Source organism: Canis lupus, chromosome 28 (genome assembly GCF_011100685.1).
Source record: "Canis lupus familiaris isolate Mischka breed German Shepherd chromosome 28, alternate assembly UU_Cfam_GSD_1.0, whole genome shotgun sequence".
NCBI classification, from domain to species: domain Eukaryota; kingdom Metazoa; phylum Chordata; class Mammalia; order Carnivora; family Canidae; genus Canis; species Canis lupus.
Genome location: NC_049249.1, coordinates 41653606 through 41680726, shown reverse-complemented (window position 1 = coordinate 41680726; position 27121 = coordinate 41653606). Strand labels below are relative to the sequence as shown.

General features: G+C 44.5%; 1 protein-coding gene across 3 annotated transcripts in view; it reads right to left on the bottom strand.

The window, feature by feature from the left end:
* Positions 1 to 9452: 9452 nt before the first annotated feature.
* Positions 9453 to 27121, bottom strand: part of LOC100688697 (cytochrome P450 2C23-like) — a 32140-nt gene continuing 14471 nt past the window's right edge. For all 3 annotated transcript variants that reach the window (XM_038579212.1, XM_038579211.1, XM_038579213.1), the window contains 7 exons: positions 19571 to 19720; positions 19238 to 19398; positions 18694 to 18870; positions 17824 to 17965; positions 15504 to 15691; positions 10124 to 10265; positions 9453 to 9661 (listed from right to left, as the gene is read on the bottom strand). In XM_038579212.1, coding sequence (XP_038435140.1) covers positions 9474 to 9661; positions 10124 to 10265; positions 15504 to 15691; positions 17824 to 17965; positions 18694 to 18870; positions 19238 to 19398; positions 19571 to 19720 — 1148 coding nt within the window. In that variant the 3' untranslated portion in view covers positions 9453 to 9473. The remainder of the gene's footprint in view (positions 9662 to 10123; positions 10266 to 15503; positions 15692 to 17823; positions 17966 to 18693; positions 18871 to 19237; positions 19399 to 19570; positions 19721 to 27121) is intronic.

The window sequence follows — 27121 nt, the reverse complement described above, 5'->3', positions numbered from 1 at the left end:
TTATAATTCTTACATAATATAACTTTATATTTTTAAAGACATTGAGAAAAGAGCAAGTATTTACTTACAGATTTATGTATTACGCTTATTTATTACTTATGGTTCTCTTCATTTATTCTTAGAGACTCAATTTTCCATCTGGAGGCATTTTCTTATCACAATACATCTTCTCTCCCACTGACCTCCATTATACTGCTATAGGCAAATATATTTTCATGCATTACAGGCCCAAAAATACATTATATACATACTGTTTTATACAGTGCTTTTAAATCAGTTAAACGAAGAAAATAGAAAAAAATGTTCATTTATACTTTCTTTTATAGTTTTCCAATTACCTTTCCTAGTGCCTGTCCCCACTTTTGGGGGACATATATTCAAAGTACTCTCTGGGGTCATTTACTTTCATCTTGAATAATTTCTCTTTATATTTCTTGTAAAGCAGGTCTGCTAGCAACAAATTTTCTCAGTTTTGTTTATATGAGCATGTCTTTCTTTCATCTTCATTTTTGAAAAATAGTTTTGATAGATATAGGATTCTTGGTTGACAGTTTTTTCCTTTGAGCAATTTGAATGTTATATCAGTTCCTCTGACCTCTATTGTTTCTGCTGAGTTCATTGTTAATCTTTTTGGAGTTTCCTTACATTGTAAAAAGTTTCCTTTTTAAGTATAAAGGGTTTCATTTTTCTATTTTCCTTCTCCTAAGATTTCTTCCTTGGCATTAAGATTCAGCATTTTTATAGTGATGTGTCTGTGGATTTCTTCGTGTTTATCTTAATTGTAGTTCAGTGAGTTCCTAGCCAGTTAAAATGTCTTCACTGACTATATATCCTTGGAACTAATTCCTCAGACTTTATTTTTTTATTTTTTTAATAATAAATTTATTTTTTATTGGTGTTCAATTTGCCAACATACAGAGTAACACCCAGTGCTCATCCCGTCAATTGTCCCCCAGTGCCCACCACCCAGTCATCCCCACCCCCCCGCCATCCTCCCCTTCCACCACCCCTAGTTTGTTTCCCAGAGTTAGGAGTCTTTCATGTTCTGTCTCCCTTTCTGCTATTTCCTACCCATTTCTTCTCCCTTCCCCTCTATTCCGTTTCACTATTATTTATATTCCCCAAATGAATGAGACCATATAATGTTTGTCCTTCTCTGATTGACTTATTTCACTCAGCATAATATCCTCCAGGTCCATCCACGTCAAAGCAAATGGTGGGTATTTGTCATTTCTAATGGCTGAGTAATATCCCATTGTATACATAAACCACATCTTCTTTATCCATTCATCTTTCGATGGACACTGAGGCTCCTTCCACAGTTTGGCTATTGTGGACATTGCTGCTATAAACATCAGGGTGCAGGTGTCCCGGCGTTTCATTGCATCTGTATCTTTGGGGTAAATCCCCAGCAATTGCACTGGGTCATAGGGCAGGTCTACTTTTAACTCTTTGAGGAATCTCCACACAGTTTTCCAGAGTGGCCGCACCATTTCACATTCCCACCAACAGTGTAAGAGGGTTCCCTTTTCTCTGCATCCTCTCCAACATTTGTGGTTTCCTGCCTTGTTAATTTTCCCCATTCTCACTTGTGTGGTGGTATCTCATTGTGGTTTTGATTTGTATTTCCCTGATGGCCAGTGATGCGGAGCATTTTCTCATGTGCTTGTTGGCCCATAGATCAATGGAACAGAATAGAGAATCCAGAAGTGGACCCTCAACTTTACGGTCAACTAATATTCGATAAAGGAGGAAAGACTATCCACTGGAAGAAAGACAGTCTCTTCAACAAATGGTGCTGGGAAAATTGGACATCCACATGCAGAAGAATGAAACTAGACCACTCTCTTTCACCAGAGAGTTTATACAAAGATAAATTCAAAATGGATGAAAGATCTAAACGTGAGACAAGATTCCATCAAAATTCTAGAGGAGAACACAGGCAACACCCTTTTTGAACTCGGCCACAGCAACTTCTTGCAAGATACATCTACCATGGCAAAAGAAACAAAAGCAAAAATGAACTATTGGGACTTCATCAAGATAAGAAGCTTTTTCACAGCAGAGGATACAGTCAAAAATACTAAAAGACAACCTACAGAATGGGAGAAGATATTTGCAAATGACGTATCAGATAAAGGGCTAGTTTCCAAGATCTATAAAGAACTTATTAAACTCAACAGCAAAGAAACAAACAATCCAATCATGAAATGGGCAAAAGACATGAACAGAAATCTCACAGAGGAAGACATAGACATTCCTCAGACTTTAAATGGTTGTTTTGTTTTGTTTTACAACTTTTACAGTTTGGATAGGGAGCAGGTCAGTGGAGTTCCTCACACTATTGTGCTGAAAGCCCCTCCAGGAATCATATAATTTTCAAACCTGGACGCTCAGTGACTTGTGAACTCTGCAGTTTCCACAGAGTAATGACACACGGGTTAACAAACAAGATTAAGCTCAACCAATTGTCAGTGTTATATGAATGAGTCATAGTATATTTATGTGCTTTAAAGTTTTGCAGGTGCTAGCATGCTCTGGGTTACTATAATTTTAAAAACTTTAAATTCTGTAATAGTCATCCACATGTTTATTAAGTGGGTAAAATTCTAGCAAATGCTGAAAACTACACCTGATAATAACCTGAAGAACTGTTTATATTATAAAAGTTCAACAAGCAATTGGGGGAAAAAGCCACCATGATACACTATACAATTTAGTAGATAATACAGAAAAAATATAAAGAAACATTAAACAAATTTTTGTTCTAGTATTTGTAAATATATGCATTCTGGGACAGTATGAGTTTTTAGAGATATTAAGTATAAGAAATAGTGAAAGATATTAGGGGAAAGGAGAGAAAATGAGTGGGAAATATCAGTGAGGAAAACAGAACATGAGAGACTCCTCTAACTCTAGGAAATGAACACGGGGTAGTGGAAAGGGAAGCTGGTGAGGGGAGAGGTGACTAGGTTACAGGCATTGAAGGGGGCACTTGACAGGATGAGCACTGGGTGTTATACTATATGTTGGCAAATCGAACTTCAATTAAAAAATATAAAGTAAAAAATAAAATTTACAAGAGCCATAGAGGACATAATAAATGCCAATTACAGTCTTGGGGCCCCTAGAATCAGCGGAACTGTGGCTTTTAACACCAACCATCCTATTATGTTTTATTTTAGTTTGCTGCCAGCCACTGCCTTGAAAAGTCAAGCAAAAGGAGCCTCAGTATGGGGTATGGAAGTGTCTATACAGCACCAAGCATGATCCATTGGTGCCCTTGGCTACATCCCTCAGCCTGGTTGTAGAGGGGGAGATCATCCCTCTCACACAGAGCCTCAGCCCAAGTCTCCACCTTGTCTCCACATGATTCAACCTCGAGGTTTTTTCCAAAGCTAAGGGAGCTCCTTCATCCACTGCATGAGGAGTTCAAGGAGTCTCGCTTCTCATGCCTCAGTGGGTCAGCTGAGATACATGGACTAGCTTTTTACAAAATGCCCCACAGGATGAATGTCAGCTTGTTCACAGTGGTCACCAGCTCAGCAACACATACTTTCCTGCTTCTCCTCCTCCCCTGTCGTGTTTTCTGCACTTCTTCATTGTTGCTTTTTGCCATCACTTCCCAAATCAACCGCGAACACAAACTCCTATCTCAGCTCTTTTCGAGGGGGAGGGAGGAATACAAAACAAAGGAAGCAAGAAACCCAAGCAAGACAACAAGTCCTACTCAAGTCAAGAAGAAAGTGGTAACTCTAGCCAAAGCACTGACCCTCTCTCCTCCCCGGAGTGGGGCCCAAACAGCAACCCCAACACAATCACCCAGCGGGATCAATATCATCACCAGGACGGTGTGTTTGTCCGAAGATCCGACGGCTCCGCAGAAACCAGCGCTCGCGGTTGGGAACAGCCGCGCCACAAGTCCGGGGTGTGAAGTGCGAGGAGCTCTGGTTTCCTGCGGCTGCTGTAAGAAATCCCCACGGTCGGGATGGCGGAGGCAACACAGGTGTATCCCTTCAGCCTTCTGGGGTCCCAGTCGGAGACCAGAGTCCCCGCGCCGACGTCGGGGTCCTTGGCCCCTGGCCACCCCGCGGCATTTCCGCGTTAGTGGGGCCCCCGAAGGTAAGCGGGCGGACAGGCCCCAGCGGCGAGCCGTCCTCGCCCTCCCAGGGTCTGGGCTCAGACCCAGGTGACCTCGCAAGCTCTGCGGGGCGTGCCCCCGTGCCCTTCGCCAGCATCTGGGACAAGGCAGCTCCGCGCACGGAAACATGAGCAACCTCTGCGAGCAGAGAAAGAGGGACAGTAAGGGGCTACACGGCTGCAGGCTGCAGCATGGGGCAGAGCGGGGGGAGGACGGGGCACCGCCTTCCGAACCCTAAACTCAAAGGGATCCAGAGAGAGAACGGAGCTCCTGCAGAACCCAGCGGAGGCGGCCGAGTCCCGGCGGGAGGGGGGGAGGGGCGGGGAGGGGCCGGGCGGGCCGGGCGGGGAGGGGCGGGGCGGGGGAGGGGCCGGGAGGGGCGGGACGGGGCGGGGCAGGGCGGGGAAGGGCCGGGAGAAGAGGGGCGGGGCGGGGGAGGGGCCGGGAGGGGCGGGACGGAGACGGCCGAGTCCGGGGCGGGGAGGGGTGGGGAGGGGCCGGGAGGGGAGGGGTGGGGAGGGCCGGCCGGCTCCGGGAGGGGAGGGGAGGGGAGGGGCGGGACGGGGCGGGGCAGGGCGGGGAGGGGCGGGAAGGGGCGGGGCCGGGAGGGGCAGAGACTGCCCAGTCCCAGCAGGGAGGGGGGCGGGGGCGGGAAGGGGAGGGGCCGGGAGGGGCGGGGCGGGGGATGGGCAAGGAGGGGCCGGGAGGGGCGGAGACGGCCGAGTTCAGGCGGGGAGGGGAGGGGCGGGGGGGAGGGGGAGGGGAGGGGGAGGGGAGGGGGCCGAGGGCGGGGCGGGGGAGGGGCCGGGAGGGGCCGGGAGGGGCGGAGACTGCCGAGTCCAGGCGGGGAGGGGAGGGGAGGGGAGGGGAGGGGAGGGGAGGGGCGGGGCGGAAGGCCCCGCCGCGGGGATTAGAGTCGCAGCAGGAGTTGAGAGACGCAGGGGAGGCAGAGACAGGCAGGGAGCCAGGGAGGCCAGTGCAGCATTAGCGATGACAGCCCGGAGCGTCTGGGGTCTTCGGGAGGGGGCGGGGGGGGGGGTAGAGCGAGGGGAGTTGGGAGGCTGCTGGTGGAAGGGGGACAGGAGGGAGGCGCTGCGGAAGCTGGAGCCTCACTCGCACCTCTGCTCGGGCCCAGTGACCAGGCTCCAGGCCTGTGACGTGGGGTCACTCCTTCAGGGGCGGTTCCTCTGCTTCCAAAGCCGGGTGTTGGGCTCACGAGGCGTCGGTCTCGGTGGCTTCCCTCGGGCGGCTGAACCGTTTCCAGCTTGTGACTCAAAGTGAGAGACGTGTGACTCCTCCGTGAACACCCAGGGGGACAGTAGGGGCTTCCCCTGGCCGACTTTCCATCCCCTGCTTGTGTCGGGGAGTAGGGGAGGGGGTCAGTAGTAACATCAAAGATCACATGATCACCGATCACCAAGGAAATATAAGAATGAGGAAGTTTGAAATACTATGAAAATGACCAAAATGTGACACAGAGACATAAAGTGAACATTTGCTATTGGAAAAATGGGACCAAAGGCTGGCTCCGTGGGGCCTTGCCACAGAGCAAGTGCACAGGTGTAGCATCTGCGAGTGTGACCGCGTGAAGCCAGGTACACCGTGTGCCTGCGAGCGCCCTGCTCGGCTGCTTGCCCACCCTCTGCAAGGGTGGCGGAGAGGCCTGGCTCCCGCTGGGGACCCGGACAGGCACCGGCTGCCACACTCTTCAGCCCTTGAACCACAAGCGGGCGTGTTCCCCATTATTCCCGATGCCCAGGGAAGGGCCGCACAGCCTGTTTCCACATGGGCACTGGGCAGGGTCCCCGGGCTCCTAGGCTGGACGTCACCCCCCGGCTCCCCAGAGCCTGCTCTGGGGAGACACGGGGCGGCCGCGCTGGACCCAGGCTGCCCTCGGTGTGCCCGCCGCCCTGGCAGCGCCCTGGGAACCTCCCTCCCCTGTGCGGCCCTGCGCAAGGGCCCAGATGGGCAGGCAGGTGCCCGCGGCCGAGGACAGCAGAGGCTCGGGGAAGCGAGACCTGCCACAACCCGGGAGACCCCAGACAGGCAGGCAGGTGCCCGCGGCCAAGGACAGAGGCTCGGGGAAGCGAGACCTGCCATGACCCGGGAGACCCCAGACGGGCAGACAGGTGCCCGCGGCCGAGGACAGCAGAGGCTCAGGGAAGCAAGACCCCAGGCAGCCTGTGTCCCCACCTCCGCAGGGCAGGGCACAGCTGGCCCGGAGGGCACGTCCACAGGGGGGCAGGGGTGCCAGGCTTCTCCATGAGGCCTTGAGGTCTCCGGCCTGAGCTTTGGGCAGACGCTCGCCAGCTGTTCACCAGGTGTTTGCCCTCGTTTCTCAGATTAGGGTTGGACATTCCCAGCAGCTTCCCTGGGGCATGACAAGAAGGCATGGTGGCCGAGCCCTGGGGTTCTCCGTGCTGCTCTGTCCTCGGTGAGCTTGGCTCCCGAGAGTGTGGGAATCACGGGCGGGGACCGGGTGTGCAGCGAGTCAGGCAGCGTGGGCGATGGAACGTGGCCTCAAAGAGCATCTCGAGAACAAGCCTGGGACACAACCCAAACTCTTAGGGTGAACCCTGGATCCTTGAAGCCGGACCTCAGTCTTGCCCTCAGCCCTATACTCTCACCCTCATCTCTGACCCCTACTTTAGCCCCTGCCCCTGAGCTCAAAAATCCCATCTTTACCTGTCATCTGCCTCTGCCTTGGCTCTGTGTATGAATCCGGCATCACAGAGCTGATGAAGACAAGCCACAGTGGTGCTGGGGACATCCAGGACGGTACGCAGAAACCGTAAGTTCTCAGATTCCCTCTGAAGGCTGAATACACTCATGTTTACAAAATTTAGGTTTCATTTTTTTTGGCCTTCCAAGTTACTAGTTTCACTGCATATACTTCATTTTTTTAATGACAACAACTTTTGACATCTGTCTTATTGCAACATGGTGTTACTAACTGCAGTCACCATTCTGTACATTATGTCCCACCATGTATTTATTTTATGTCTGGAAGTTTATACCTTTGACCCACTTGAACCGTTTCTTCATCAGTATGCTTTTACTTTATTTTTTGAAGATTTTATTTATTTTGAGAGAGTGTGTGTGTACACGAGTGGGGGGAGGGCAGAGGGGGTGGGAGAAGCAGACTCCCCGCTGAGTGCAGAGCCTGACATGGGGCTCGCTCCCACGACCCTGAGATCATGACCTGAGCTGAAACCAAGAGTCAGGAGCTTAACCGACTGAGCCACCCAGGCACCGCCCCCCATATGCTTTTAAAGTCATAAAACAATTTAAAAAAAAAACACCATATTCTAGTAAATTAACTTGAACATTATCAGACTTTGTTATAGGATGAAGACATTAAGTATGGGGATGTGAAAAGGATCCAGTATTCTTAGAGCATACCAGGTACTAACCACAGGTCTCTCCTCCACCGAGTCAACTGATGCGGATATAAGGGTTTTCTTTTTTTCTTTTTTTTTTAATTTTTTTATTTATTTATGATAGTCACAGAGAGAGAAAGAGAGAGAGGCAGAGACATAGGCAGAGGGAGAAGCAGGCTCCATGCACCGGGAGCCCGATGTGGGATTCGATCCCGGGTCTCCAGGATCGTGCCCTGGGCCAAAGGCAGGCGCCAAACCTCTGTGCCACCCAGGGATCCTGGATGTAAGGGTTTTCATTGCTGATGTCATGATGTTTATTTCTAGCAATTTCCCCGATTCTGTTTTTATACTTCCCATCACTCTGCTCTTCCATCTTCTCATGCATGTTTTCCACCTTCCACTAGCTCCTTGAACACACTAATCATGAAGATTTTAAGGTCCTCGTCTGGGAGATCCAAAATCTCTGTCATCTGTTAACTGATCCTATTGATTTCTTCATTTCTTGATTGTGGTAGTTTTTTTCCTTGCTATTTTGTGTGTATAATTTTTAAAATTCAATGCTGAACACCATGTGGGTGCAGGAAAAACTGAGGTAAATCATAATTATCCTGGAAACCGGCATGACTGTTATTCTGTCAGGCCATTGATGTGGAAAGTTGAAACAATCCAGACAAGAGTTGAGCTAAATTTGGGATTTGTTGTTATCATTACTTCTTTTATGCCAAGACTTCACATTTCTCCAAGGGAGTCATCTCACTGCCTTGGGCACAGGGCAGAGGCTGGGGTGCCGGGATGCCTTTCTCAACCCAGGTGTCCACACTCAGCTTTCAGCCACTTCTCCATTGTTCTTGCCTCTGTCGCGCAGCAGATGGCTGCCGACGGGTTCTGGGCTCACTGTGAGGGGCAGGGGACCCTCTGTGTCCTGCTGACCCTCAGCCCTGTGCAGGCTCTCGCACCTGGGCAGGATGCTCCTGTCTGTCCTGCTGACCCTCAGCCCTGTGCAGGCTCTCGCACCTGGGCAGGATGCTCCTGTCCCGCCCTCCTCTGCTGCCCAGCCTGCCTGGCGGGGGGGGGGGGGGGGGGGGGGGGGGGGGGGGGGGCGGGATGTCTGCCTCACACATCCCCCTCAGCCTGCGGTAGAGCTTCCTACCTGCCCTCAGGGGCTCAGGACTTTGCTTCCTGTTTGTCCCCAGCAGCCCTGGTCCTTGCCTGCCCTTCCCCAACAGCTTAAGGCTTTCTTGTCAGTGAGGAACAAAGGTCAGGTGGGTGGTGGTTTCTCCAGGCCCCCCCCCCCCCCCCCCCCCCCCCCCCCCCCCCGCACTCAGGCCCTCAGGCCTGTCCGCATCGCTGAGAGGGAAAGCGCTGCCCCCCGCCCCCCCCACCAGCTTCGGCCGACCCCATCTGTCCTGCGAGCTTATGGCTAGCGAATGAAGGCCCCTTCTCTTTCCTGTCCAAGCCCCCCAGCTCTTCCTGCCCAGACTTGGGCTCTGGCAATTCATTAACATTGGGGCAGACTTCTCCCTGTCCAGGTGACGGCTTCCTCTCCTCCCCCCTTGCAGAGTTCTGCCCCGCCTGGGATTTCAGGTAAGGCCACTTTGACCGGTGCTTTGTCTGGCTCTTTCTTGTCAGGAGGACAACACTCTTGAGCTTTCTACAGCTTGGTGGAAGTGGAACTCATATTTTCCTAACAGCTCTCGTTCAGTGAGGGGAACTCATGCCAGCAAATATCTTCCATGTTATAAAAAGGCCTGTGGATGACGGTCACACCCAGTTAAAACCTGTCATACATAGGACTGAAGTCATTGGCGCCAGCACTTACTTAGTATCCAGCGGGCATCTACTCTATGTGAGTTCTGATCGCGTTGAGGAAATAGATCTTGCGGGGATTTTAACCAGAGATGCTGGTGGCCACAGGTGGGCCGAGACTGTTCTGCTTTCCTCTGGTTTGTCTTTTATTTCAATCTGGGTAAGAAGCAGAGCTTGAAAGACTGACGTATGCTCAATAATCCATTACACATCGGGTCAATGTTCAGCTCCCTTTGATCAACAGCAGGCTTTAAGGTAAAATTCTGCAGAGTGGTGGTCAGGAATAAAAATACCTCCATTCGAGCAAGACTTTCTCCAAGACATGCCCGTTTTCCTGGAAGCAAAAATCATTTCATTAATTGACTTTTGTGAAGACTGACAAAGGAAAATGGAAATTTTATCGTCCAGAGTTCTTTTTGTTCTTTGCCCTCCAAAGATGGCTGGAACCTGGTCACCTGTCAGGATGACAGGATGGGAAGCCTCCCAGTGATCATCTCCAGGTACCAGAGGGAAGTGACAGAAATACCATTTTCAGAAAAGTTCATGTTGAGCTGGAGGGTGGCCTCTTTCATCATCTAGAGATTATTTTCACATGCGCACAAGAAAAATTCGATTTTTACATTGTTTTTATTGTAGATGGCCATGTATTTCAGGGGCAAGTGAAAATCATTTCACAATCATTTCCACAATCATTTTATTACAAACTATATTTTAAAATATACTGAATTGATTTATCTGTGATTCCATTTTAATGAATTAAATTGATAGATGGCCGGAAATGTGGAGTTTTATTTACCAATAGAGAAAGGCACGAAGAAGTCACTCTTCTGAAAGCTGCCATTTTCATCCAGAAAATGGTTCGGATCAAACCTTTGTGGGTTCGTAAACTCTTTACTGTCGTACAAAACAGAGGAGAGCAATGGGAACACAGTTGTGCCCTAAAACCAAGAAAATCTGATGGTTAACTGAGGCACTTCTTTCCAGAGAGCCCAGTGTCAGTTGGTGGAAGGTGGGATGACAAGTGACGCAGGTGACTCTGTGGGGAATGGCTCCATCATGACACTGGATCTGCGGCTTTCCCTGCATCTGCAGGAGGAATAGTTCAGGGACACATGACACACTGGGGGAGTCAGGTGGCAGTTGATGCTGAAGTGTCCAAGCAAATGGGTAGGACTCTCTGATCCAGGGCGTGAATATGAAATAGACCCTCGGGGTTCCCGCCTTTGCCACCACGTAAACACAGACTCTAAGACACACATCCTTGGATCTGCCTTCACCCTCACAGGAGCTGGTTCCCAGAGCCAGCGCAAAGCTTGAAAAATGATAACAGAAAAAAACTACTGAGAGAGGGAAATTTTGTGAACCTGTCTACAGCAGTGGTAAATCCAAGAAATTTTCTGTCTGATACTTTTTAATGAAAAGCAGAATTGTTTATTAAGGGGTTACAAACGGGAGCAAAACAATGAGGACAGAACAGAAAGAGAAGACCATTGTGGTTCATAAAGAAAACCATCGCAGCTGAGTAGATGATACTTATATTTTGCTGAGGGAAGATGTGAACATATGATGGTGCAGATTGTGTATGTAAACATGCAATTGTAAAACACAACACTTTAGGAGGAGCCTGAGCTTGAAGAAACATGAAGTGATGAGGACTGTGAATTTGATGGCTATGCAAGTGAGGATGAGGTGTAGGCCTGTTTTTTGAAAAAAAATGTAAGTCACAAAATATGCTTTCTTTTTAAGTATTGTCTTTTCTACCTTCTCTTTATTCTTTATTTTGTAAATCTCATCATCATGTTGCAATTTGCCTTTCCCGTCTCCCTGTCTCAGACTCTGTCTCTCCTATCTTATTTCTCTTTATTTCCCTGCAGTGGATCCTTGATAATCTTCCCCAGATCCGTCAGCACTTTATTTCTCACTTCAGCTGTGCATAATAGATCCATTATGCTGTTTAGTCCAACTATTATCCTTTAACATTTAAAACAACTGCTTATGTATTTAAATAACAGCTTTATTGGGATATAAGTTACATATCATAAAATTTAATCCTTTAAAGCATACAGTGCAGTGGTTTTAGCATATCCACAGTTGTGTAACCATTGCCTACTTTTAAACATTTTATTCACACCAAAGAAACCCCCATACTGCATTAGTAGTCATTCCCCATTCCCTTTGACTCCCAAACCTGATAAACACTAGTCTAATATCTGGCTCAAAGGATTTCCTAATCTGGACATTTCATATAAATGGGATCATACAAAACACATCCTTTGATCTTGTTTTTCTCATTTAGCATATTACTTTTAAGGTTTACATGTGTTGTAAAATGAATTGGTACATCATTTCTTTTTATGACTGAATAATACTCCATTGTACAGATAGACTTCTTTTTAATCTATTTGTGAGTTTTGGACATTCGAGTTGTTGCCATTTTTTTGGCTGCCATAAAGAATGCTGCTGGAGACACTTGTGTACAGGATGTGTGTGCGTGCGCGCACGTGTGTGTGTGTGTGTGTGTATTCACTGTTTGGTTTGTGAATTCTGCCCCCTAATAGCAGTGAAACTTTTGTGTCTAAACCTAGGCATGGCATAGGACTGGGCTTTGTCCTTACCCAGAATCCTTGGCAGTGATGATTCTCCATTGTGCTTGTTGGCTTGTGAGAGGAATTTTCTGGGTCTCATAGAGCGCATGGTCTTCATGCTGGGGTCAGGTCTAGCTGCTGCCCCACATGGACCAGTACACCGTTCTTGCCCATGGGGCTCAAATCTCTGGCCCCTAGCTGCTAGGATCTCTCAAAGCCTCTATCCATGTGAGTCACCCACGTTTTTACCAGTACTTGGTAATAAAATTTTTTTAAGTTACCTAGAGTATTATAGACTATAATTACAGTTTTAATTTGCACTTGCTAGTTTGCTTGAATATCTTTCCATACACATATTGACTTTCTAGGTGTTCTGGTCTGTGATTCTCTTAGTTTTATCTTTTGTTCATTTGTTCTTTGTTCTGTGTTTTATTTCCTTATGATTTGGGGAGTTCTTTACATAATTTAGCAGTTATTTATTTATCAGTTATATGCACTACAGGTATTTGTTCATGATCTTTAGCTTAGCTCTGGCCTTGTGTTGTGTTTGTTCTACAGAACATTTTCCCTTTTAATGAAATCACATTTGGCCATGCTTTTCTTCAAGATTGTGCCATTTCCATTGCGTTTGAGAAGAATTTTCCTGCCCCAATATCATAAAAATATTCTCCTGTTATTATAAATGAATTAATTTACTTCTTTTTTTTTTAGATTTTATTTATTTATTTATTCATGATAGACACAGAGAGAGAGGGAGAGAGAGGCAGAGGGAGAAGCAGGCTCCATGCAGGAAGCCCGACGTGGAACTCGATCCCAGGAGTCCAGGATCAGGCCCTGGGCCAAAGGCAGGCGCCAAACCACTGAGCCACCTAGGGATCCCCAATTAATTTACTTCTTGCATGAAAGTGCTCAATATTTCCAGAAATACCTTTTCTGTGGTTTGAGGTAGGGACTTCATAGGGATTTTTTTCTATCGTCATTTACTGAACAGTCTTTTCTGTCCCTAATTTACAATATCCCCTCATCACACACACCTGTCTAGGTCTCTTTCTAGGCTCCCTACTCTGTTCCCTGGGGGGAATCCCCACTATTTGAAACAATCACAATATCCACTGACATTAATTTAATATTATCACTCACCTTTTAAAAATGTATATGACTTTTCTTGGCATGTTTCCATTCTATATGAATCTAGGATCTTCTTGTTGTGTTCCATAGAAAACATAGTTCAGGTCAACTAATATTCGATAAAGGAGGAAAGACTATCCATTGGAAGAAAGACAGTCTCTTCAATAAATGGTGCTGGGAAAATTGGACATCCACATGCAGAAGAATTAAACTAGACCACTCTCTTGCACCATACACAAAGATAAACTCAAAATGGATGAAAGATCTAAATGTGAGACAAGATTCCATCAAAATCCTAGAGAAGAACACAGGCAACACCCTTTTTGAACTCAGCCACAGTAACTTCTTGCAAGATACATCCACGAAGGCAAAAGAAACAAAAGCAAAAATGAACTATTGGGACTTCATCAAGATAAGAAGCTTTTGCACAGCAAAGGATACAGTCAACAAAACTCAAAGACAACCTACAGAATGGGAGAAGATATTTGCAAATGACATATCAGATAAAGGGCTAGTTTCCAAGATCTATAAAGAACTTATTAAACTCAACACCAAAGAAACAAACAATCCAATCATGAAATGGGCAAAAGACATGAAGAGAAATCTCACAGAGGAAGACATAGACATGGCCAACATGCATATGAGAAAATGCTCTGCATCACTTGCCATCAGGGAAATACAAATCAAAACCACAATGAGATACCACCTCACACCGGTGAGAATGGGGCAAATTAACAAGGCAGGAAACAACAAATGTTGGAGGGGATGCGGAGAAAAGGGAACCCTCTTACACTGTTGGTGGGAATGTGAACTGGTGCAGCCACTCTGGAAAACTGTGTGGAGGTTCCTCAAAGAGTTAAAAATAGACCTGCCCTACGACCCAGCAATTGCACTACTGGGGATTTACCCCAAAGATACAGATGCAGTGAAACACCGGGACACCTGCACCCCGATGTTTCTAGCAGCAATGTCCACAGCAATGTCCAACCTGTGGAAGGAGCCTCGGTGTCCAACGAAAGATGAATGGAAAGAAGATGTGGTTTATGTATACAATGGAATATTACTCAGCTATTAGAAATGACAAATACCCACCATTTGCTTCAACGTGGATGGAACTGGAGGGTATTATGCTGAGTGAAGTAAGTCAGTCGGTGAAGGACAAACATTCTATGTTCTCATTCATTTGGGGAATATAAATAATAGTGAAAGGGAATATAAGGGAAGGGAGAAGAAATGTGTGGGAAATATCAGAAAGGGAGACAGAACGTAAAGACTGCTAACTCTGGGAAACGAACTAGGGGTGGTAGAAGGGGAGGAGGGCGGGAGGTGGGAGTGAATGGGTGACGGGCACTGGGGGTTATTCTGTATGTTAGTAAATTGAACACCAATAAAAAATAAAAAAAAATCAAAAAAAAAGAAAACATAGTTCAAAGTTTTATATGACTTTATAGATTAATATGGGAAAAATATCACCTTGGTGTTATTTTTTCTCTACTAATATATTAAGAATAACTCTATTTATTTAGGTCTTCTTTATGCCCTTCAATAGCTTGTTAATTCTCTCCACAAATGTCTTGCAGAGATCTTGTTAGATTAATTCCTATGACTTCATTTCCTATAATTTTGAGTCCATTTTAAGTGGACGTTCTTTAAATAAACATAAAATAATTTGTGTTTCACTATTGCTGATGTATGTAACCCATATTTTCTATCATATGAGTTTAAGATCATAAATTTTTATCACTAAAATATTATATTTGTTCCTAAATAAAAAAGAGAGCTGTGCAGCATACATTTTCTTTCCAATTCTCTTCTTGCTGCCCATGTAATTATCCCTTTATATCTTACTATTGTTTAAATCCAAATATATTCCAATTTCCATGAGAATTTCTGTTCTTAACTGATTATTTGATCTATTCCCTCACACTCTTTTGTTCTTTATCAGTCTCTCTAGAGGTTTGCTATTTTACCATTTTTCTCCCAAATCTAGATTTTATTTTTTTTCTATCATTAGTTTCTTTTTGGTATTATGACCTCATTTGTGCTCTCTTAGAGTCTGCACTGTTATTCTTTCTCTACCTTCTAATTGTAATATTCACTCATTAAACTCGAATCTGTCCTTTCTCTCTTTCAATATTCCTTTTGTCTTCCTTAGGTATATTGCACAAGCATTTCTAGTGGAGCTTTATTTAACTACTATTCAAGTGCAAACTCTATTGGAAATTGTGAAATCTCTGGAATAAAAACTGCCCAAAATATTTTTTTCTCCTACCTTTTCTTAAGATATAAAAAATTTTTTGATCATGATTATTAAAATGCCTCTTAAGAAAACAAGTAATTTTTTGGTAAAGTTTTTACTTACACAGAGTCAGCAAATGGGGCTAATAGAAACCCACTTCCCATAAAATAAAAAATCAGGCACTTAATTGTCATAATACAAGAATGTAAAGAAAGATGACTGACCTTAGGAATGTAGAACTGTCTGAACTTGGTGTCCTGAGTCACAGCATGAGGCAGATTAGAGGGGATGAGATTGATGTATCTCTGGACCTCATGCACCACGGCATCTGTGTAAGGCATCTGGGCCCTGTCGTTCATGCAGGGGACCCGGTCCCGGCCCACCACTCTGTCAATTTCCTCGTGAATTTTACCTGCATGAAACAACAGTGTCACTCATAAGCCATCCAGATGACATCCTGAAATGTCATCTGAAACTGGGCTACAGGGGTCCAGAAACTCAATTCTACAAATTCACAAAGGAAAGCATTCACTTCTATAAGTCATGCTGTTTGAAACTGTGGTAGAAACATGTTTGATTTGCCTGAAATTGCCCATAATGCAGGATGTGCCCAGGACCCCCCATGAGATGATCCTGTTAGCCTGAATCCTTCACTTGTTCTTTATGAGAACTAAAAGGGCAGGGTTACAACCATTCAGTTCCACACAGATATTTGCAAGCTATACTGCAGACAATTCTGACTCCGGAAGACCATCTAAGATGTCACTAGCAACCAGTATTCTGAACATTTATGAGAAGTGGTGGGAAAGATACTTACTAAGTGTACTAGACAATCAGCTAGAAACCTGTTCCTCTCAACAACACTCTAGGGTAGGTTTTAATCTTGTTTTTTAAAAAACATTTTATTTACTTATTTGAAAGAGAAAGAGAGTGAGCATGGGCAGAGAGAGAAGCAGGCTCCCCGTGGAGCAGGGGTCATGAGCAGGTCCCCCCTGGGATCATGACCTGAGCTGAAAGCAGACACTTCACCTACTGAGCTACCCAGGTGCCCAAATATTCTTGTTTTTAAGAGGCAACAACTACAATTCAGAGACATCAAGTGACCTCATGGAGGCTATCCTATTGTGGAGCCAGGATGGAAACCAAGGCTGTTTTACTGTAACCACACAATGCTTTTGGAACAAAACTTTCTAAGTGAAGAAAGTGTTGATTTCCTTAAAGCTCTCAAGAGACAGCTATTCTAATTTCATGAAATAGCTCCAGAGAACCACAGAAGCACTAGAGAGGGGCCCTCAGCTCTCACTTTGTGTTGCTTTGTACCAAGAGGGAGACTGAACTGAGAATGCACGTTTGTCCTGAGCCACACAGCCAATGTGCGGCACATGTGCAACAGGCATGTCACATGCCGACCCTCGTGTGTGAAATGAAGTTTGAGATTCAGAAACTAATTCCTTCCTCTTTCACTGATCAAAAAATTATTTATGTCATTTGATATCATCTTCATTGTGATTAAATATTTCAGTTTATTTATTGCCTGCTTGTATAAGGCAGTATATACAGGGGTTTCCAAGGACATATCAAAATTTGGGAATAATGATCAAAAGTTGGGCAGCCTAACTCAGTGGTTTAGCGCCACCTTCAGCCCAAGCATGATCCTGGAGACCCGGGATCGAGTCCCACGTCGGGCTCCCTGCACGGAGCCTGCTTTTCCCTCTGCCTGTGTCTCTGCCTCTCTCTCTCTGTGTCTCTCATGTCTCAATAAAATCTTTTTAAAAATGATCAAAAGTTATTTTAGTTATTCTAAATAATTTCTAAAAATTTATCCTAAAGCCATGATCAAAGGCATATAAAATTTTTGGTACAATGATCTTTTTCAAATTATGTATCATAGCAAAAAATGTAAAACAATTGAAATTCTCACAAATAATGAATTAGTTAAATTATAGTATGCTTCAGTATGAATAATTACATGCTAATTTAAAATAATATTTTATAAGAATTCCTAATAATGTGTAAACAAGCCCATGATGTATTACTAAGTGAAAAAATAAGGTTCAATACAGTAAAATTCTGATTGCTTGTGAAATGTGTATGTGCACACAGAAAGAGGGTTAGGAAGGAGACTGTCGGGACCCCTGGGTGGCTCAGCGGTTAAGCATTTGCCCTTGGCTCAGGGGGTCCTGGGATGGAGTCCCACATCGGGATCCCTGTGAGGAGCCTACTTCTCCCTCTGCCTATGTCTCTGCCTCTCTGTGTCTCTCACAAATAAATATAAAATATTTTTTAAAAAAAGAAGGAAGGAGACTGTCCAATGCAAATATACACTTATATCTGAATGATAGAACTGCTTAGTGAATTTTTTAAAATTTGTCTACGTAATTTTCTGTATTTTCCAATTTTTATAGGATGGACCCGTGTTAATTAACTTTTAAATCAGGGAAAGCTAGTACATGAAAAAATTACCTGGAAGAAATAACTGTTGAAGAGTTGGGATGCCATCTTCTTCCCCGTGTTGCCCCCACCCCAGCCCAAATGCTCACTCACCCTCCACCTCAGGGTGCTTCAGCAGGATCAGCAGCGCCAGCCGCAGGGTGTTTGTGACTGTCTCAGTGCCAGCACTGAACAGATTAAAGCCAACAGCTACTAGGTTCTCCAAGTTAAATTCAGAATATGGATTGTGTTTTTCCTGTAGATAATGGAGTGATCAGTACATGATTTCATAAGTTCACTACTAGGTACAGACAGATGCAGGTTAGAAATGGTAATAAGCCCTTAGGAAGTTGAATATTTACTGTGTATACGAATGGTTATTTTTATGTCTTTTTTTGCCAAGTGATTTTCATTTGATACATAATTTGTAATTGGCAAAGAAATTATTTCTAAAATTTTGCATAGTGGAAAATATATCTTAGGATGTTTCACTTTTGACAGCCTTGAAGGTAAAAACAACAGGACCTGCTTGTGTATAAACACATGCACATGACACACCTGTTCGTGTGCATGGACTCACACACAGACAAGCATACTCGCAGTATCCCCCAAGGCACTTATCATCTGTCCAGGTGGGCTCTGTCCAGGCATTAGAATAAGGTGACCTGAGCCCCCAAAGTAGTGATGGCAGCAACTGTCACTCTGCATATCAGCCAGTTTGCCCACAGTTGTAGGATCAGCCAGTGAGCTCCTCAGGGCAAACAGTGGCACTTGGGCCACTTTGCCAACAGGTGCACATACTCAGCCATCCATCAGTTAATGAGGGAAGGGTATGTGCTCCACATGTGAACAAGAAGGTTGGGAAACACACAGCAGAGGCCCAGGGGCTTCCAGACAGGGATTGGTTGACAGGCCTGGACCTGAGTGCCTGGAACCCAGAAGAACACATCTGTGCTCCAAGGGCCACACAGCCGTCACACATACCTCCTCCATCCTGTCGAGGAAGCAGTCAGTGTAGTCCCGGGGCTGCTCAGGCTTCAGAGTCTCTTGATGCTGTGCCACTTTCTCCAAAATGAAATTTTTTATATTCTGAATGTTTTTAAAAAATTTCTGGTGTCTCCCAGGAAGATAGTGAATGAATGATGGCCACAAATTGTAGAGCTGTAAGGAAAAGCCACATCCCCATTCTATCACCAGGAATCAAACACCAAGAGAGGGTTGTGTGGTCCTGAAGCATCTCTGTTCCACGGGACCCTACCCTCTGCAGCCCCTTCTTGTTTCTGGGTGCAGGATCTCAGGGTGGGCTCCTGCCTGCATTAGCAAGAGCCAGGGAAGCTTGAGGGCATCTCAGAAGAGACATACTGGCACAGGAAAGCCTGACTGCCCCTCATGGGCCCTCAGCTGTGTTCTGTCTCCCCATGTACACTCCGCACGGCTGCCTCCCTGCTGCCCAGGCTGGGACTCTGCACTCTGCTCACCCCTGGGACCAACGGCAGGCAATCCCACAACCAGGGACCATTGACTTCACCTGTGTCCAGAAAGAGCTTGCTATGGAAATGTTTTCATTCAGCAACATAATCAGCTGCTGCAATTCCTTGTCTTGGTAGTCAAGGCGCTCATTAAAGAGGATGGAGAAGATCATGTTGCAAGGAGCACAAGCAAAGATGAAGGTAGGGTCTACGGGCTGAGCTGATAAGAGGGAAGATTACAAACATCAAGGAAAACTTTCATGAATGGTCTACACTTTCCAAATAGAAAACAGGGAAGGTGGTCCCAGCGGTGTAGTGCTGGGCTCAGGGAAGCAAGGGGAGGTGGCCCTAACTCCCCCCAGATATCTGGCTGGCGGTGCATGCCGACCAACCCTGTGTGTGTGAGAGGGCCTGCATCAGGTGCTGGGCTTCCTCCTGGATGCGGTCCTCAATGCTCCTCTTCCCCATCCCAAAGTTCCGCAGGGTCATGAGGGTAAACCGACGCATTTGCTTCCACCGCTCACCATGGCTGAACACAATTCCTGAGGGAAGAACCAAGGACAGGAGTCTGGTCACCAGAGGGCAGGCAGAGGGGCCCTGGCACATGATGGACACTTGATACTATGGGGCTTCCTTGAGAACTTTCAGAGGACCAGAGCATCATCAACTTTTCCTTTTCTACCCCAGGCTGATGCTAGAAAGTAGATTTTTTAGAGTCCACAGAATGTCAGTTCTTCCTGGAGGCAGCTCATCTGAAGGGCTTTACTCTCAGACTCATCCCAGTTTGGCTCTTGTCAAAAACCCAGTTGTCTGCTTCTCTCTCTTTGTCCTATAGGAAAGTGCCACATCCAGCTGTACAAATCTGAAGTCAGTTCTGCCACAGGATTGTCAGGAAATACCAGCATGAGAGGATGTGAGCTCACACTAGTTACCCATATCCATCAATGGGGGCAACAAAGATATTTCTGATAATTCCAGGAATTCTAATTAATGTCTTAGACCAATTCAATAGGATCTTGGCACTATGACCAAAACAATAAGTAGTAAAAAGAGGCAGCCAGGACAGAAGAGAGTTTGTAAGAATTAAAAACTTACAGCATCTTATCTTCTTCTGACAGTGATGGGCTAGGTGATTCTAATCAATCCCTTCTGCTGAGATAAGATAGACTAGGTGCTACATAAACATATGTATGGTTCATAAGGACCAGTAGGAAAGCAGTATGGAGCCAACAAGGGAATGAGGAACTGTGGGGGTTGCTTTCCAATAGAAGCACAAGTGAGAGACAAAAACCAAGCAGACCTGTTGAACACTGGGAAGGTCCTAGAAGCAAGAGTCAAGCCTGCCAAGGAGAGCATCTTCGGTAACCATCTGGGGCTGCACCCAGGAGTGAGACTGACCTGGAGATAGATCAACCCAACAGGTCCACAGCCCAGCTTGAAGCCACCTGCTGGTGCAGGGCTAGGGTGCCCCTGGTGCTGTTGCCCTACCTGCTTCAAGGAAGCAGTAAATCTTCTCTGTACGAAGATGCCATTACTCAAGCCTGAAATTATCCCTGCAATTTTTAAGATAAGTTGTCTGGAACCTAGTACAAAATTAGTAGGCATCCCAATAGATGAGCACAGCCACGAAAGTACAGGTCACAGAGACCGGCTGGAGCTCCATCTGGTGGCAAAATCAGAGACGTTATTAACTCTGAGTAGGTCAGTGTTAAAAACATGATTAAGAATTTGTTAGAGATTGAAAACAAATCATAGAACATCAAGTTTTCAAACTGAAAAATAGAATAACTAAAGTTAATACTCACATTTACACACAACCGAAGAGAGAACTTGTGAGCTGGAAACTTAGAAGAAAACAGGTCAAACAACAGAAGTTAAAGATACTGAAAATCCTGAAAGAATTTAAGAAAGTTTTCAGATAACATGTATTATTGGTGAGTAACAGGGAAAGAATATTATGGGAGAAATGCTTGTCTGTATGATGACAGAACTTTCTCAAACTAACACACGTACTTTAAAAATGCAGAAACCGGGAGGAGGCAAGATGGCAGAGAGTAGGGGTCCTTGTTTCATCTGGTCTGTTTAGCTAGAAAACTATCAAACCATCCTGAACACCTATGGATTCAACCTGAGATGTAAAGGAAGAATGGCTGTAACTCTACAAATGGAAAAGTGATCACTTTTTGCAAAGTAGAGCGCGGAGAAGAGAGACGGAGGGGACATATGGGAAGATAAATGCTGGGGGAGGGAGTCTGTGTAAGCTGGCTGCAGGATAGAGCAGCTGATAGAGACCTGGAGCTCAAAATCAGGACCTTTAGACATCTGCTCCTGTGAGACAATTCCTTGCCTGAAAGGTGCTCAGTGGTGAAGTGGGGCAGAATCACAACAGAGATGGTAGGGTCTCAAGAGGGAACCCCAGAAAGGACAGAGGTTCGTGAGTCAGCAGAGTTCCCCAGCATTGGAGCAGGAAGTGGGTTGAGGTCAACTCACTTTGCCATAAACTAAGAACTAAGGCCAGGTTGGATGACCACTGTTCATGTTGGGTCCCTGCAAAGGCCTGGAATGAAGCAAACCTCGGCCTTCTTCTGGGAGAGACAACTATGCACTCTACCAGGCAAACGCCGTCTGTGCCAGGGCCCAGTGACGGACAGAAATGGGGCAACCCTCTGCTTCCTCAAGGAGAGGCTGAGTTGTGCGCACACAAGCTGCTGAAAGCTTTCCCTGCCCGGGCCACAAAAGGAAGAACCAGAAGTAATACTCTCTGTCACAGATCTAAAGGATATGAATTTAAGTAAAATGTCAGAGATGGAATTCAGGATAACAATTAGAAAGTTACTAGTTGGGCTTGAAAAAAGCATAAAGACTCTAGAGAATATCCTAGTGCAGAAATGAGATCTAATCAAGCCAAAATTATAAATACTCTAACTGTAATGCAATCTAAACTGAATGCTCTAACAGTTAGGGAGAGTGAGGAAGAAGAGAAAGTAACATAGAAGACAAGTTGATAGAAAAGAAAGAAACCAAGGAAAAGAGAGAAAAACAACCAAATAGCTCATGAGGAGAGCCTCTGAGAGATAAGTGGTGCCAAAGAAAAAGAACATCAAAATTATTGGAATGCAGAGAGAGAGAGAGAAAGAGAGAGAACCAGAAGGCATATTTGAGCAAATCATAGCTGAGAACTTCTCTAATCTGGGGAAGGAAACAGGCATTCATATCCAAGACATAGAGAGGACCCCTCCCAAAATCAACAAAAACAGATCAGCACCCTGGGATATAATAATGAAAACTTCAGAGGTAAAGAGAAAATCCTGAAAGCAGCTCAAGATAAGAGATTCCTAACATACAGAGAGAGAAATATTAGATTGGCAGCAGACATCTCCACAGAGACCAGGCAGGCCAGAAAGGGCTGGTGTGATATATTCAGGGTCCTAAATGAGAAAAACATGCAGCCAAGAATACTTCATCCAGCAAGACTATCATTCAGAATAGAAGGAGAGATAAAGAGCTTCCAGGATAGACAGAAACCGAAAGAATATGTGACCACCAAATCCACTCTGCAAGAAATATTAAGGGGGACCCTGTAAGGGAAGCGAAAGCCTAAGAGTGATATGGACCAGAAAGAAACAGACAATCTGCATAAACAGGGACATTACAAGTAATACAATGACTCTAAATTCATATCTTTCAATAGTTACTCTGAATGTAAATGGCTAATTCTCCAATTAAAAGACACAGGGTATCAGATCGGATTTTAAAAGCAAGATCCATCCATATGCTGTATACAGAGACGCATTTTAGACCTAATGAGACCTTCAGACTGAAAATAAGGGGGTGGAGAACCATTTGCCATGCAAGTGGACCTCAAAAGAAAGCTAGGGTAGCAATCCTCACTTCAGATAAATTGTATTTCAAACCAAAGACTATAGTAAGAAATGAAGAAGAACGCTATATCATTTTAAAGGGTGTATCCAATAAAAATATAATATCTAACAATTATAAATATAGGAGCAGCCAATTATATCAACCAATTAATAACCAAAGTAAAGAAACATATAGATAATAATACATTGACAGTAGGGGACTTCATCACCCCACTCACAGCAATGGTCAGATCATCAGCAGAAGAGCAAGAAGAAACAGGGGCTTTGAATGACACACTGGGCCAGATGGACTTCACAGATCTATACAGAACATTCTACACTAAAGCAACAGAATACATAATCTTCTCAACAGAACATATAACTTTCTCCAGAATAGATTTACCGGGTTACATATCAGATCTCAACTGGTACCAAAAGATTGGGATTATTCCTTGCATATTTTCAGGCCACAACACTTTGAAACTTGAAATCAATCATAAGAAATTTGGAAGAAACTCAAACACTTGGACGTTACAGAGCATCCTAGTGAATGAATGGGTCAACCAGAAGAACAGTAAAACAGATCAAACAGAAATTAGGAGCTTGTTCTTTAAAATAATTAATAAGATAAATAAACCCCTGCCCAGACTTATCAAAAATAAAAGAGAAAGGACTTAAATTAATAAAATCATGAATGAAATAGGAGAGCTCATGATCAACACCAAGGAAATACAAACAATTTTAAGAACATATTATGAAGAAAGAACATATTATGAGCAACTACATGCCAACAAATTAAGCAAATGGGAAAAATAGATACATTCCTGGAAACTTATAAATTATCAAAACTGAAACAGGAAATAATATAAAACCTGAACAGACCAATAACCAGCAAGGAAATTGAAGCAGTCATCAAAAACCTCCCCCCCCCAAAAAAACTTCCCAAAAACCAAGAGTCCAGGGCTAGTTGGCTTCCCAGAGGAACTCTACCAAACCTTTCAAGAATTAATAATACTTATTCTATTGAATCTGTTTCAAAAAATACAAATGGAAGGAAAACTTCCAAACTTGTTCTATGAGGCCAGCAATACCTTGATCCCCAAAACAGATGAAGACCCCATCAAAAAGAAGAATTACAGACCAATATCCCTGATGAACATAAATGTCAAAATACTAACCAAAATACTATTAATAGTTTCCAACAGTACACTAAGAAGATTATTCACCATGACCAAATGGGATTTATCCCTGGGATGCAAGGCTGGTTCAACATTCACAAATCAATAACATGATAGAACATTAATAAAAGAAAAGCCAAGTACCATATGATCCTCTTGATTGATGCAGAAAAATCATTTGACAATAGACACCATCCTTTCTTGATTAAAACTCTTCAAAGAGTAGGGATAGACAGAACATACCTTAATATCATAAAAGCCATCTACAAAAACCCCACAGGGAATATCATGCTCAATGAGGGAAAAACAGAGCTTTTCCCCTAAGGTCAGGAACACAACAGGGATGTCCACTCTCAGCACTGCTATTCAACATAGTACTAGAAGTCCTAGCCTCAGCAATCAGACAGCAAAAAGGAAAAAAAGGCATTCAAATTGGTGAAGAAGTCAAACTCTCACTCTTTGTGGATGACAGGTTATTGTATATGGAAAATCCAAAATACTCCACCCTAAAATTGCTAGAACACATAAAGGAATTCAGCAATGTGGCAGGATACAAAGTCAATGCACGGAAATCAGTGGCATATCTACACACTAACAATGAGGCTGAAGAAAGAGAAATTAAGGAACTGATCCCATTTACAATTGCCCCCAAAAGCATAAGATACCTAGCAATAAACCTAACCAAAGAGGTAAAGGATCTGTACTCTAAAAATTACAGAACACTGAAAGAAATTAAGGAAGACATAAAGAGATGGGAAAACATTCCATGCTCATGGGTTGGAAGAACAAATATTGTGAAAATGTCATGCTACCCAGAGCAATCTACACAATCAATGCAACCCCTATCAAAATACCATGGACTTTCTTCACAGAGTTGGAACAAATAATCCTAAGATTTGCATGGAACCAGAAAAGACCCCAAATAGCCAGGGGAATGTTGGGGGGAGGAACAGCCAAAGCTGGGAGCATCGCAATGCCTGACTTCAAGCTATATTACAAAGCTGTGATCATCAAAACAGCGTGGCACTGGTACAAAACAGACACATAGATCAATTGAACAGAATAGAGAACCCAGACATAGACCTTCACGTCTATGGTCAACTAATATTCCACAAAGCAGGAAAGACCATCCACTGGAAAAAAGACAGTCTCTTCAAGAAATGGTGCTGGGAAAATTGGAGAGTCACATGCAGAAGAATGAAACTGGACCATTCTCTTATACCAGACACAAAGATAAACTCAAAATGGTTGAAATATCTAAATGTGAGACAGTAATCCATCAAAATCTTAGGGGATAACATAGGCAGCAACCTTTTTGACCTCGGCTGCAGCAACTTCTACAAGTCACATCTCTAAAGGCAAGGGAAACAAAGGCAAAAATGAACTATTGTGACTTAATCAAGATATAAAAAGAAACTTCTGCACAGCAAAGGGTTGACAAAACTAAAAGGCAACCTACAGAATGGAAGAAGATATTTGGAAATGACACATCAGATAAAGGGCTGGTATCCAGGATCTATAAAAGAACTTCTTAAACTCAACATCTAAGACACATACAATCCAGTCAGTAATGGGCAGAAGACGTGAACAGACATTTCTCCAGAGAAGACCCTCACATGGCTCCCAAGCACATGAAAACATGCTCCGCATCCCTGGCCATCAGGGAAATACAGATCAAACCCACACTGAGATCCCACCTCACACCAGCGAGAATGAGGAAAATTAACAAGACAGGAAACCACACATGTTGGAGAGGATGTGGAGGAAGGGGACCCTCCTGCACTGTTGGTGGGAACGTGACCTGGTGCAGCCCTTCTGGAAAACTGTGTGGAGGTTCCTCAAAGAGGTAAAAATAGACCTGCCCTACGACCTGGCAATTGCACTGCTGGGGATTTACCCCAAAGATACTGATGTAATGAAACGCTGGGACACCTGCACCCCAGAGTTCACAGCAGCAGTGTCCACAGTAGCCACACTGCGGGAGGAGCCTCGGTGTCCTTCAGAGACCATGGATAGAGATGATGCGGTCTATATACACAATAGAATATTATTCAACCATCAGGAAGGATGAAATCTAACCATTTACATCATCGTGGATGGAACTGGAGGGTATTATGCTGAGTGAAATAAGTCAATCGGAGAAGGACAATTATACGGTTTCACTCATATGTGGGATTTAAGAAAGAAAACAGGATCATAGGGGAAAGGAGGGAAAACTGAATGGGGAAATCAGAGAGGAAGGCATACCATGAGAGACTCTTGACTTTGGGAAAAAACTGAGGTTTCGCTGGAGGGGCGGGGGTGGGGGGATGGGGTACCTGGGTGACCGGCATCAAGGAGGGCACATGATGTTAGATAACAGGGTGTTATACGAAACTGATGAATTACTGAACACTACATCTGAAAATAATGATGTACTATATGTCAGGAAATTGTATTTAAATTGTAAAAATGCAGAAACAGGATACATACAAACAAAACCATCCAAGGGGGATAAATACACACCATGCTCTAAAGGATGACACTATGAACTGTAATTTTGCACAAAAATAATAGACACCAGATACAAGGAATGGCATCTTTAAAAGAATGAGAAGAAATCGCCACTAACCAAAATTCTGATTCAGTTGAAACCTCTTTCAAAAATGAAGATAAAATTAAGGCAGGTTGAGGCAAATGTAATCAGAAAGAATTTGTCATGGAAGACTGCAGTAAATAAATATTAAAGGATGTATTTTAGGCAGAAGTAACTTGATTCCAATAGTTCACAGGACCCTTGTTCGTTTTTTGGAAACAGATCCAGGAATAAAATGACTCGCCACAGCTGGTGTAGTTTCTGCCTAAGTAGATACAGACCCACGACAGCAGGAGACGTGTTCAGGTGTGTTCCCAGCAGCAGCATGGG